Source organism: Calidris pugnax, unplaced genomic scaffold (genome assembly GCF_001431845.1).
Source record: "Calidris pugnax isolate Ruff unplaced genomic scaffold, ASM143184v1 scaffold38, whole genome shotgun sequence".
NCBI lineage: Eukaryota > Metazoa > Chordata > Aves > Charadriiformes > Scolopacidae > Calidris > Calidris pugnax.
Genome location: NW_015090995.1, coordinates 11,561,785 through 11,575,438, shown reverse-complemented (window position 1 = coordinate 11,575,438; position 13,654 = coordinate 11,561,785). Strand labels below are relative to the sequence as shown.

Here is a 13,654-nt window from a genome sequence, read left to right as displayed (position 1 = left end):
CTTACTTTTCACAGCCTTTGCCTGCAAGGGGAATTAGAAATTTAAAAATTGGATTTGCTGTAAAAGAAAGAACTGGAGAGGAGCCCAAAGCAAATTAGCAGATCTGGACACAGTAGACCCTGAGGAGGTTTGGAGTCTGTTCGGCTTCAGCATGTGGCTGAACTCTCCCTGCCTTTCTAGATACAATGTCCCTTTAATAGTGTTAACAGGCCTGACACTGGCAAGATTTCACTTGTTCAGTACACTACTTAATACAGCTAATTTTCTACTGACAACATTTTTTTGCAACAATGAATCTTCTGTCACTTGAGTCCATGAAGAAGGCAGCTTGGAAATGCCAGCCAGAGGGGGAGGTAGCAAAACGGTCATTGTAGCTGCTTGCTTAAACAGCTCTTTAGAAACACATGGGGCTTTTTTGGTTTGTCTGTAGGGTGCCTAGGGATAAGTGGAAGGGAAAATAACACAACGTTGCATGTTCTTCTTTCCTCATGAGCCCCTAGCAGATCCCTGAAAAAGATGTGTGCTGTAGGGTGTATCTTAAGGAGAGTCAGAAGCTGTGGTTTCATGGGCAGCAGTCCTGATGGGACTGCCCGTGAAGTCACTGTGATTCAGTATCAATTTTCCTCAAGGGACTTGTCTATTATCTATAATTAGTGTGGTATCTTCCTCAGTAATAACTTAGGTAAAACCCTTTTAAAAGTTTTGTGAAAAAGTAGTGTGCTTGATCTTAGCAAATTTGTTGGAAAGACGATACATATATATAGTATATGCATATATATACAATAAATATATACATATATATTGTATATACATATATATACGCACACGGTACATACTGCAAGGCCTGTAGCCAGGTGTCAGAAATTGTATAAATTCAGTTAATAAATCCCAGTGTGTGTCTGTGAAGTTCATCCGTACTGCTTGTCGTGTGAAAAAGCAACAGATATAAACAATTGAAATATGAGATAAAACCAAGTAGTCCCATTTGGTTATCTGATTGAAACAAAAAAGTTATTAAGAGACAACTTTAAACACAAGATATAAAAGCAGACTGCAAAGTATTTCTGAGCATAATAAAAGTACTGCCAGAAGTTAGGATAGTAAGGCTGAAGAAGAAGAAAGCAAAGCAAAGCTGGAGTAACTGAGGGCTGCCCTCCTTTGCGGGTCACTCCGTGTAGCATATATCTGTGGGTTACCAAGGAATGAAGCAATTTTAATTATTTTTTTAGTTCACACAGTTTTCAGTAAACACAAAAACTAGTTATAACCAGTTAGCTGATCCTTTGCTAGAGCAATAGTGATGTTGATACCTGCTGTTCCATATCACTGTAAAAGGCTTTATTGGCCTGTAAGGGGTGAAAAAAGAAATAATAGTTGGCAATAGAACCAGTGGCATCTGCAGATCAGTCTGGTTTAGAGGAAAGCTCTGCAGCCAAAGCCAGGCTATGACCCTCACTTTTCATTCAGCCCGTCTCCTCTTTTGGGGACTGGCTGCTGAGGAGCTGTCATTTGGTCATTTTCTACTGCCATGTTCTCACCAGACATGACTTGTGTGCATTCTGGGGAAAAAAGTGCTTTACGTGTCCTACCTTGTCTATTGTCCTGTACAAGCCACCAGGAAAATGGAAAGAAGTCCTGGAGAGAACCTGTGATTTCTTCTGTAATAACAATTCTTTTGTATTAAAATTCAGCTCAAGACTTGTGCTGCTGTCAAGAGACATACACAATATTAAGAAGTGCCCTTCCCTCAGTTAAGGGCAGGAAAATGTTATGACAGCTGCTGTCCTATGTGAACAGGTCGGGGAACTGTAAAGGCTTTCTAAAACATTTTTTAGAGATTAGGCACCAAAGACTTGAGGGAGAGAAGATGAACTGAGGTTGCAAAAGACCATAAAATCTCATAAACCATTCAAACCTTTGGCTGTACTATGCTCTTTTGTTAAATAAAAAAAAGCTTAGTTCATAAGTAAATTGAAGTCAGTTAGACCTCACTTGCTGCAACATTTTTGCTAAGATTTCATAATCGTGTAATCCATCCTTTCAATATAAGGTCTATTTTTTTGGAATGTTGATGAGTGTAATATAATGCCAGAGCTCCATGAGGTATGGGAGCAGTTCCTGCCCACAGTTACCTCCTCCTCCAAACCTCATTTCCTCAGTTGCCTCTAAGTCAGGCTTAGGGACATGGGTGATTTCAGAGGGGGAGTGCCCATTGTCAGTCTCCTGTGCTAGCTATGTGAATTGCTTTCCATTGCTGTATGAAACTAGCATTGCCCTTCCAGTTTAAACACAAAAAGGACCTAAAGATATTAGTCAAGCAAGCAAAAAAGCCCTGTTTCGAAGTTCATCTTGGATGACTGTGCATCACCTGAGCCTCGTGGCCAATTAGCTTAAACAAACAGTGGGTAAGCTGGGGATTCAGGGGTGATCACCTCTGTGGTGGTGATACTCTGGGATGCAGTTCATCAGTATCTGGTCTCTGCAAACCATGATAACTGTTTCACACAGTTTCTGCTGAAATAAAGGCATAATTCTGAGCGATGACCATGAAAAGGGCAAGTAAATGTCATTCAAATATATAGCGTGGCTCCTTAAAAATAACCTATAACTCATAATTTTCATACAACAGTTACTCCTTTAATTGGAATACAACATAAGTCATCACTATGCTTTGAAATTCCTGCTGCTTGTTCTGTATTTTAAAGAATCTCCACAAATAGTATCTTTATATTTCTGTAGTGCCTGTCATGCTGTGTGATGCTCAGGGTTCCAGATGGATACCCATCCCTCTGGAGTGCAGCGCAGGAAGGCTGCTGCCTGGCCGGAGCATCTCTCCCACAGATGTTACAACCCACAAGTGCCTTTCACTTACTTTCATGTTATCTGTGTTCTCTGTGGCCTGGAGCCTTTCCACATGCTCTTATTTTCTTATCTAACTTGGACATTTCAGTACATCAAAGCAAAAAAGGAATGAGTTAAAGTCATCCATTTTGACTCTCATACATTTTTAAAAAGAGAGTAGTTGCTCTAAAGGCTCTGAAGTATAAAATGGAATAATTGCTTATATTTGACACTGAGTCACTCCTGTTATTGTCCGTGGTGGGGAAAAAGACGACAGTATGTGGTCTTTTTGTGTGCTATAAGTAGAAATAGCAAATATGTGGAATTGATTGAATCAGGATGTTCTGTGGAAGTTTTTAACTGGAAATTGAGTGTTCTAAAAAACAAGCTCTTCAGAGATTTTAAATATCCAATTTAAAAATAAAGATATTTAAAAATAAAGATTTAAAAAAAAAATCCAGGGTTTATATGCAGTTCTGCATTTGTAATGTGGTAAACCTTCAATTGAAACTTTATTTATTTATGTTACTGAAGTAAAAGATTTGGGAAGCAGATGGTTTAAAATTGGAGCAGAGTAAAATTTCTTTTTTTTTTTTTTAAGCAGGTTAAAACTAGGGTGTAAAACTATATATATGTGCACACACGTTTTTTTATCACCTGGATTTTCTACTTGTGGTCATGTCTAGCCAGGCTTAGTGGAAATAACAAAAGTATTTTTTTGAAAATGGAGTTTACGACATGAACTAAAATTCCAAATTACTATGAGAAACAGTCTGCAGTTGCTCATTACTACATTAAAAGATTGCTTCTGAGATGACCAGAGCAGCCTTGACAGTCTGCAGTGTGAGCACACCAAGTGCTGCTTCACATAAACAGAAATCTTCTAAAATGAATTATATTAAAGAATTTCACATGGTACAGCAATAATTTGTCTCTTTTCCTAAAAATAAATTTAAAATAATTATTACCCTGATATTTTTCATTAAAAAACAGAGAACAGCAAAGGAAAAAGCCAAACCGATGAGATTATTGGGAAGGTGCTGAATGAAGTAGTATTGTTGCACAGGATGTTGTTTCTGTTCCATAATTTCTGCGTTGTATATACAGTTTTGTGTATTCATCTCATGCTCTGTGGGTCAAAAGCTGTGCAGAGGAACAGTAAATTATACAACAGGAATAAAGAAGCCATTTTGAACAAGACTTTCCCTAAGTTTTCAGAAGAAAAACTGAAGAATAATTCTCTTTAAAAGTACAAAGCATTTTTCAGTGGGGAAAATAATTGCTTACTCTGGAATGTGAGCAGGGCACTGGATACCTGACCTGTAATTTAGGAAAATAGTGAAGGGTTTTTCATCAGTAATTATTATTGTTACAGTAGAACTGTGGGGCCCCGGATGAGACCAGGATTCTCTTGTGCTAGGCACCGTCTATCTAGCAAGAGATAACCACTGCCACAGGAATCTTGCAGCAAAGGCAGAGCAGAATAAAGAGGAGAAGGGAGGAGATGGAGGTCAAAAGTAGAAGTGGTTAGCCCAAGGTCATGCTGCTCACTAATTGATGCTGCTGCTTTGCACTGAGAAGTCACCTATAGACACTTCATCCAAGTTTGGCGTGAGTCCTGTGTCACCTTTTGTAATGTAGCATCTTTGATCGGAGAGAATGGCCATGATTTAAACGGGTAATGCCATTTGCCTGTGTGAAAGAGCATCTGGAAGGATGAGCCCCTTGCTCAGGCTGTCCTGTACAGCACAGGAATCAGGGACAGATATCTTCCGTGAAAGTTTTGGGCTAGGCTCTGCTTAGTGTGTGCAATAGATCAAAAGATACCTTTTTAGGGCCATAATGAATTAACTGTTGGCTTTTTGGTTTGCCTTACTGTAATCAACCGAGTATAAGATGCTTCAAACTACAAAGCGTTTGCTCAGGAAGTAAATCTTTGTCACTAGCAATTTTTTGTGTTGATAAAACATTGTTTATGGGGGAAATAATGGATGATGAAATAGAGAGCGTAAATATGGTCACTGAATTCTCATAGAGAAGGAACTATATGTTAGTTTGAGAAAACATGAACATCTTTAAACTCAGTTGCTGTTTTCATACACTGGATCTCAATTTTGCTTAGAAAAATAATAATAATGCTTTGCTGCTTGAAATATGGCAGTCTTTGAATTTACTAACTGAAGTAGGGATCAATTCTGCCCTACCTGTTCAGTAGTATTCTGTTTAGTTACTAGTCCTGCTAAACTTAGCTCACTTTGTGAGTTCTAGTATCCTTTTTTGATGATGAATCACTGAACTTAGTATTTGGTAGCGAGTGCAGCTGGTAGAACTGTCCCACGAGTAAGTAAGCACTTGGGTGTTTTTTTTTTGTCCCTGAAATCAGGGGCATGTCCAGTGGTTCCATATCACTGCCACGTGTGTTCCTTTGCACAGTGACAAATAGATTTACACTTTATTCTCCAAGCTCACAGAGGCAATAGGAAAAAAAAAGAATGTTTGGAATTTGCAATGCTATGTGTAGCAGCTCTGCTTCAGTGGGCGAACATTTATGTGGGGTATTAGAGTTGGCAAAAGAGGTAGGGACAATAGAGAAACTGTGATGTATTGGATTGTGTAGCAGTAGAGAGGCCCCATCGTTACCCACCATACTGGCCTTTCCGCATGACACACTGGGGTGCAGATGAATTAAAAGGGTGAAGGGAAGAAGGCATATGTTGCAGAACCTTTTCCATCTTGAAAAACGCTGCCGTCAAATTACATTTTCAGGCCATTTTGTTTTACCGCCTTCTGCAGTGTGGTGAGTCATAAGCAATGGGAGGTTCCTGTCACAGCCATTTTTTCCTCTTGGTTATCACACATTGAGAATGGAAACCTAAATGTCTGAGGCCATCTCTGTATTTTTAATGGTTTGCAATGGCTGAGTAACAGAGATGCATATGATTCATACTGAAATTGAGGCACAAACTTGGGCAAAATCCTGAAATTATCTATGCAAACGCCATGGTATATCAAGAAATAATGCCATTTTTTCACCAACATCATATTACAGAGACAGGCATCTCATTTAGTGCTGCTTGTGTAGTAAAAGCCTGGTGCACAAATATGTTTGAGAATGCAGGTCATGGTTTTCAAAAATATGAAATTCTAGCAGGCATTTGAGAAAACATTCACAAGTCACAGTAATTTCATAGACTTTGTCATTGCTTGGTATTAAAGCATTCTATAATTTTCCTCTGTTTAAAAACAGTTGTCATGCAGCCAGGAAACCAAAATGATACCATTTGAGTTAATTACTAATGGCTTTTCTACAGACTACTGGATGATATATATTGAACAATGAAGATTAAAAATAGGGAGCTCTGTTGATTCACTACAGTCTCTGTTTGATGTAATCCACATTTTATGTTTAAGCTTGTCCTCACTGCTAAGAGATGTTTTATTCTTTTTATCCTTTGGATAAGTAAGAGCAATGCTGATGCCAAAGCACAGTAAAGACTAGGCACTTAACTTTTTACCACAAGGTAAACTTACTGAGGTCAAACAGTAGTTCCACCTGGTGTTGAACCCTGTAAGTTTACCTTGTGGTAAAACCCAAGTCTTTATTATACTTACATCCTGGAATTGCTCCTGCACACCACAGTGCCTGCTCTTCATAATGTTTTTATCTTGGGACAGTTCATGGGAGTGCTACTGGGTGACAAAAAATGCCGCTTTTTTAGCAGTAGAGGCAAGTCCTTTGTTTTAGCATAGAAAACATTATTTTCATCCACATAGACTTCAAAAGAAGCAGTAGGAATTCTTGAGAGCCTGATTATCATGGCATAATCACATTATCAAAGAGATTAGAAGCACTTTACTGTGTCTTTATGGTTTAGTGACACTCTAAGGCACTGGACAAAATCTTCAAGTGCTGTTAAAATCTTTCTTTTAGGGCACTAAAGTAAAAGAGAGCTTTTTACCTATGGGTAAAATCACAGAGAACATGTTTAATTCTTCTGTCAGAGAGCTGCAGAACTGAACACAAGCAGAACGTGTAGTTACTGGTCTTCACTCTTTCATCTGGATATAGTGGTCACGGTGACCTGGAGCAGAGTAAAACAAAAGACTCCTAAAATTTTAATTCCTATCAGTTCCAGTCATTGTGAAATGCTGTCGTTTACCAGGCAATCAAACTAATTGAATACAAAAGCGTAAGCAACTCAAACAAGTGAGGAGTTCAGTGTGTTTGCTCTAGGAACCTTGGCGGACTCCTGAGTGCTGTTGCTTTTGTGGGTGCCTGGCTGTAACAGTAACATCCCCATTTTTAGGGTATGTCTTTCCACTGCTGTGTTGCCTTGAGGTGAGCAGACTCCAGCCCATGGCTTGGAAGCGAGATGTTGCCTGAAAGACTCTGAATAGCTTGTGACCATGGGAAATTAAAAAGTTAAAGCTGAGACTGAAAGCAAGAGCAAAGCATGTGATTTTCGTAACACGTTCCCTGTTGTGTATGGTTGCTAAGGACTACTGAATATTTGGGGATTAATGTTATGATCATATGGTTCGCAATATAAAGAATTCCATTGAAAATTAGCCCAGAGTGAAAAAAGCTCAAAATAATCAACAGAAAAGCCTTTTCAGATGGGAGCCTCTGCACGGTGCACAGTATGGATAGTGTCTAGACAGAAAAGGTATGAAATACAAAACATGCACTTGACCTCAGTTAAAAGGCCAGGATGAAACAATCACAACAGAAAGAGTGACACAGGGAATTGCTGCACTTTAAAAGAAAACTTCTCCGGTAGTGAAGAAACATGGAACGTGGAATGAAATGTTTATGCCTAAACAGGTACTAAAAATGATCCTGGAAAAAGAATTTTTAGAATCAATTACAGTTTTTTTTCACTTTGCTTGATTGTTAGAATGTAAAAATGCATTTTTAAATTAACTGTAAAGTATTTTACCTGCCAAATCATGGAGTCAGGACTTTGTACATCTCCAGCTGAGATTACTGAAACAGTGGCAGCAGGGAGCTGCATTCCTTCTGCTGTTTTAAGGAGTTAGGGAAATAGAAGGGAAACTACCATGGACATGAGTGCAGAGAAGAACTGAAAAGAGGATTTATTTTTTTTTACTTACTCCTCCATTCTTTACCTTTTAATGTAAGGCTTGATTCTTTGCATGGATAACTTCATGTAATCCACTGACTGTCTTGTCAGTAGAAAGCATAGCCCTAAACTGCCATTTTCTACTGATACTTTGGGACCTTAGAATCTGTTAATCTCTTTCAGATTCTCTCAAAATGAAAACTACAAAAATGTTAATACAAAACTCTGTGTTAAATGTTCAGCTGCCAACAGGCAGCTTCTGAGGCTAACAAAAAATCAGAGCACCTACAGCAAAATTTTTTAAACGTTGGCTTGTTTCAGGAACAAGTACCAGACTACTCTGCACATCCATGTCGTGATAGAACAATCAAAGTTCATCAGTCACACATGAATCTCTGCAGTTGTAGCGAAGGCTGCCATCTTCCGCCAATACTCAGTCATTACACCCTTCTTTTTGTGCTCCAGGACTCAAAATTCTCACCCTGACCAAAAGGTAACCAGGAGAGCAGAGTAAAATCAATCCCAGTCTTGAGCCAACCATCGTACTAGTCTCAGATACTCTAAAGTGTGCATTCTGACTGCATGGGACCCGTGCACTTCTTGCATCTTGTGTCATCTCTTTGTTGTGCTTGACCTAAAGCTTAAGCAAAATTTTTTTGCACTTTGCAGCTTGGAAATAGAGGTTCAAACTCAAGAAAAGCAGCCAGTTTGATCTCAAAACACTGTTGTCTTCCTCTGTTCCTTCCTGCAACAATATGGGCAGCAATAAATCTTCCAGGAAAAAGGGGAGATTTCTCACTATTACTTACCTGAAATAACCTCTAAAAACTCTTTTATCTGAAAGGGAAAACTTCAGGATGTCCTAAGTACACTGAGATGTTTCAAACTGCATTAAAGATTGTGTTGGATAGAGAAATTGCACAGAAGCTTGTGAACGTAGTGCATTGATTTATTTTTTTGTTTTATATTAGGGTCGACCAGGACCAATTGGGCTTCAAGGGCCGATAGGTGCACCTGGAGTTACTGGCCCAGAAGGTTTGCCAGGAGCAAAAGGTGAGAGAGGAGCAGTGGGCCCCCCAGGACCAGCTGGACAGAAAGGCGACAAGGTAGGCTCAACAGTGACTTTTCTTTTCTGTCCCTGCAACAGAAGTATGGCCTCGTATATGTTCTTGAATGAATAAAGATAGTCTTGGACTATCTGTCCAAGGGTAAGAGCACAGCAGCGTTTCATTAGTATCTTTAGAGAATCCCCTGGATTTATTTATTGAATGAGAATACAGTTCTTAAAGCTGCTGAACATTGTTCCTGGTAGTTGACCCATAGCCAAATGAGGATTGCTGTTGTACGTAGTCTTTCACTTCACATGCCCAGGGATAGATGGGTTATTCACACTACGTTCAGAGAGACCTGGAGCTGCTTCATGTGTAAAAGATCCTGAGCTGTTGTCTAGAAAAGGAAAAGGAATGGCTACTAAGTGAAACCTGGAATTCAGTTTTTCAGGTGCAAAGTTATTTATAACAGAAATAGTGTAATAAACTATTTCATATTAAATAGAATAACTTATAAGGTGTGGGTGTCAATGAGTGCAGTGTGTAAGAACAGGCAGAACAGCAATTCAGTTTTTCAGGTGCAAAGTTATTTATAACAGAAATAGTGTAATAAACTATTTCATATTAAATAGAATAACTTATAAGGTGTGGGTGTCAATGAGTGCAGTGTGTAAGAACAGCAGATGTAGAAATGTTTTAATGCTGCAAGGCTCTGTTCTGGTGTCTTGCCTTAGGAAAGAAGTACCAAAAGGGGAGTTTGGAGCTAGGCAAAAGAACGAATGCCTAGGATGAACTAGGTGTAGTGGAATTATGAACATATACTTCCAGTAATAAAGAGTGGATACATGCGGATAGTTCACCTTAAGGAAAGTTTAAATTGTGCACTGGGCATGTGTTCACATCATGAGTTTTGGGTTGCATGCAGAGGACTCATGGACCCCATCACATAGGGCAGAGCAGTCTATGCTCCCACCACATAGCCTGACAGAGTCTATGTAACAATATAAAATGGGGAAGTCTGATACCGTCTGATGTGAGGACTGGAATGAGATTCCTACTCTCATGCCGATGTGGTTGGACAAAAGGAATGTTTCAGGCACAACAGGTTAAAACAGCTTACTGATAGGTGAGCTAGCTAGATGAAACTAGCTCAATTGTACTTTCATATGCTGCAGTTACACTCTCTTCTCATTTAATATTAATAGAATTATTGGAGTTCCAGTTGCCCTTTCTCATAAGACAAATTAGCAATGAAAATTATGACAATGAAAGTCGATGCTTTGGTGTTGCATTCATCTGAAAGGCAATGGAGGATTCGAAACAAGGGATGACTGCTGATATAACATTTTCATCATTCTAGCAGATAACAGTGAAATCATTAAACCTGGATTCTGGAAGACACAGAACCCCAGGATAGGAACTGGCCTTTAACAATTAGAACCAATTTTCTTGCACTAAAATATCCCTTACTCCATAATTGCTCTTTCTATCCATTGACATTGACACATATGGAATACCAACATGCAATAAGATTCTATCTCTTTCTCTCTTGTGGAAGCAATATACTTTACCTTTCCAAAGCAAAACCAGTTTAGGCTGATTATTCTGCTTACACAATCTATTTTGCTACTATCCAGAGTAGAACAGTAGAACCAACTAAGTGGTAATTACTTGCAATTCAGGCAGGAGTGGTCTGAAATTAATACAGTGGTCTGTGTATCTCAGTGGTGCTGTCCAAGTACAGACAGAAAGATGCATAAGTCCTGTTGAAGCTCTTGGAAGGTCAAGTGTGACATTGAGAGTTAAGCTTATACTGGATTGTTTATTTTCCTGGCATCTTGTTTTCCCCAGATGTGCAGCAGAAGATTATACATTTACTGTAAATTGCCTGATTAAAACATTCCTGAAACACTCATTTGGCATCCAGTAAAGCTCAGATGCTCAGTTCCTATCTTTGCTGACCTCTGCGGTCAGAGAGAATCTGTATTAAGATAGTTTGCTCCTTTTGGTTTTGAAAGCTGAAGTCCAAGACTGAAAATTTGGAGTGATAAGTATCTCACAGATAACTGAAATATACAGATCTATCAAGTGAAATATAACATGGACTCTTTTTTCTTCAGGGCCCAATGGGAGTTCCAGGATTTCAAGGCATCAATGGGATCCCAGTAAGTTTGCATATGTAAATATCAATCACTAGAATGTTAGTGACAACCAAAAGCATGTAAGCATGATGAGACTGTCCTAGCACATGCATAAAACTTCAAGGCTTTAGAACTTTGGAACTATAACATTCTAGTGACAGTTGTTTCTTTTACCATACAAAAATTATGTGCCTAGAGCACTTTGACCAGCTTTCTTTTGCTTTGGTTTTCCCCAGTGATTTTTGCATAGATGTCTTACAGACACTTTACCTCAGGGGAGTTTTAGCTGGGCCAGCTTTAGAAGTTGCCCCAGACTTCCTTGCTCTCTCTACACTATTTAGCTCATCCTGCTTTCTCCTTCTGGTGTTAGAATTACTTTTATTTTCTTGATGACATTTTTCTATCTTATGTAGCGTTGTGCCTTCAGATAATACTCATCTTCCCTACTTCCGCAGCTGGCCAAGAGCTCCAACGGTTGAGCTGTGTTTTCTTACTTCCTATCAAAAACTGAATTGTTTTCATAGATTGGCTGAAAATGCACAGTTGGCTCTGTAAATGAGCTTGTTTGATTCCAGTTCCTTCCTGGCCCTTGTCCTCCTCTCCCCCTCTGCTCATCCTTGACTGTTTTCTCTCCTGCTCTACTCCCTTGCTGCTATTTTTTCTTTTCCCACCAGCCAACTCTCGAGCTCTGAAGAGAACAAGCTGTTCCCATAATGCTTAATTTAATTGAACACACTGTGGGAACATGCTGTTCTCAGGGTATTTTTTCAGATGGAGCTCTGGAGAGAGGGGATTCCCAACAATGAGGGGAGGCAGAGATATAGCAACAACCATTGCCAGGTAGCTGGCAGCAACAGGCATTCCAAGGAGAGAGTAGGGGAGGTAGATGAGAGAATTCAAAGCCTCCAGCACACGCAGGTCTACTCTGTCTGCTTTACAGTATTCTGCAGGTGGATAAATGGGAAAGAGGCAGATTTTCCTGCTCATGAACAGCAAAGTGCTCACTGCTGTGGCTCTTCTGTGTCATAACTGCAGGACAGAAAAAGGTGGAAGAGAAACTAATTCATATTGTTTACATTCTAGCCATTGAGATAAATACTTCCATTCTAGGGTGAAAATAGCAACCACCACTGCTTGAGAAAATACTTAACACTTTTGCCAGCTGTAGGCAAAACAGGGATAGGGATGATAGAGCGTAGCTTAGGTTTGTTGTGAAATGTAGATGAACATATGCATGTTACATGGATGTGTGAAATGCAGAGCAAAGGAGAGATAGCATGTGTGTGCTGATACACATAGGTAAAAATATACTGTTATCTCTGCACAAGAGTTAACATCTAAATATAAAGAGATAATCTTTGTTGTATGCAGGTGTGTTAACATGGGCAGGTATATTTCAGTCATGGCCAGAAGAGTGCAAGGCTGTGACTCAGAGGGGAATCCCACTGTTGACCTTAAGGGAAGTGGTATTCCACAGAATTCCCTTGGGAGTGCTGGCTGGTGGCAAGTAAATCTTGTTGTTGCAGCTGGCCTGACTAATCCCTTTAACCTAGTAAATACAGCAGCTACGTGTGTTTATTGCTAGCCTTTCTGTGTCACGCTGTAGAAGAAAAACTCAAATCCGTAGCCTTACTTGGGAAGTTTATTTTTTCCCATAGGACAAGATTCAAGGACACCTCTGGCAAAGGCTGGAACGGGAGCTGGGAGATGTATATAGCTTTTCATGAACTGTCCAAGGAGTTCTAGAAGGAAGCACTTCCATGAGAAGTGAGCCCTTGTCTGTACCATGAAAGCTAGAGCTACCTGAAGAAGTAAAGTTCTCTATTTTGTCACCCTCCTGGAGGATACGGCACTTGGCAATGATTGTAAAAAGGCCACTTTCCTGAAGCAATCCATGAAACTGCTTATTCAATTAGTTTTGTGTTCACCCTTAGTTGTATTTGTTTCCCTGTTTTTAAATATTTGTTGAGCTTTCCTGTCGGTGTCGCCTTTGTGTTGTTTGATTTAGAACAGAGGCCCCTTGGGATCACAGTGTTAGTGTACGAGCAAGAGTCAGATAAAGCAAGGGCCTAGATGAGCAGTTCAAGTTTCCTTATCTGTCTCACAGGGAATGTCTCCTTTTGTGAGAACAGAGAGCACAAGTGATCTCTCCAGCTGGTGTTTTAATTCAGGTCTGTAAACTAGTCACCCTGCAATGTATGAGTAAAGCCTGTAAAAGTCTTCTGCCTTAATCAGTTGAGGTGCTTGTGCTGAATTGGCACATCTGCCAAAACAGGAATTAGAGGATGCAAAAGCAGTGAAACTATCAACTGCCGTTTTTCAGGTCAAACCAGCTCTTTAGATCAGTATTTTAAATCCCTGGGGAAAAGGTTCATTTGAGCCAGAAATTTACAACTCTCAAGGAATTCAATTGTGGGTTCTCAGTATCTCCTCAGGTAAGATTCTTAAGAGTTCTTAAAACAAAACATTGTGAACTCTGATAGATTAACTAGAAAGTAGGAAATCCTGTGGATTTTTTTTCCTAAAGCAAAAGAGACAG

General features: G+C 39.5%; 1 protein-coding gene across 3 annotated transcripts in view; it reads left to right on the top strand.

Annotated features, from left to right (window-relative positions):
• Nucleotides 1-13,654, top strand: part of COL4A6 (collagen, type IV, alpha 6) — a 131,905-nt gene that overhangs the window by 73,702 nt on the left and 44,549 nt on the right. For all 3 annotated transcript variants that reach the window (XM_014955017.1, XM_014955015.1, XM_014955014.1), the window contains exons 4-5: nucleotides 8,897-9,031; nucleotides 11,095-11,139. In XM_014955017.1, coding sequence (XP_014810503.1) covers nucleotides 8,897-9,031; nucleotides 11,095-11,139 — 180 coding nt within the window. The remainder of the gene's footprint in view (nucleotides 1-8,896; nucleotides 9,032-11,094; nucleotides 11,140-13,654) is intronic.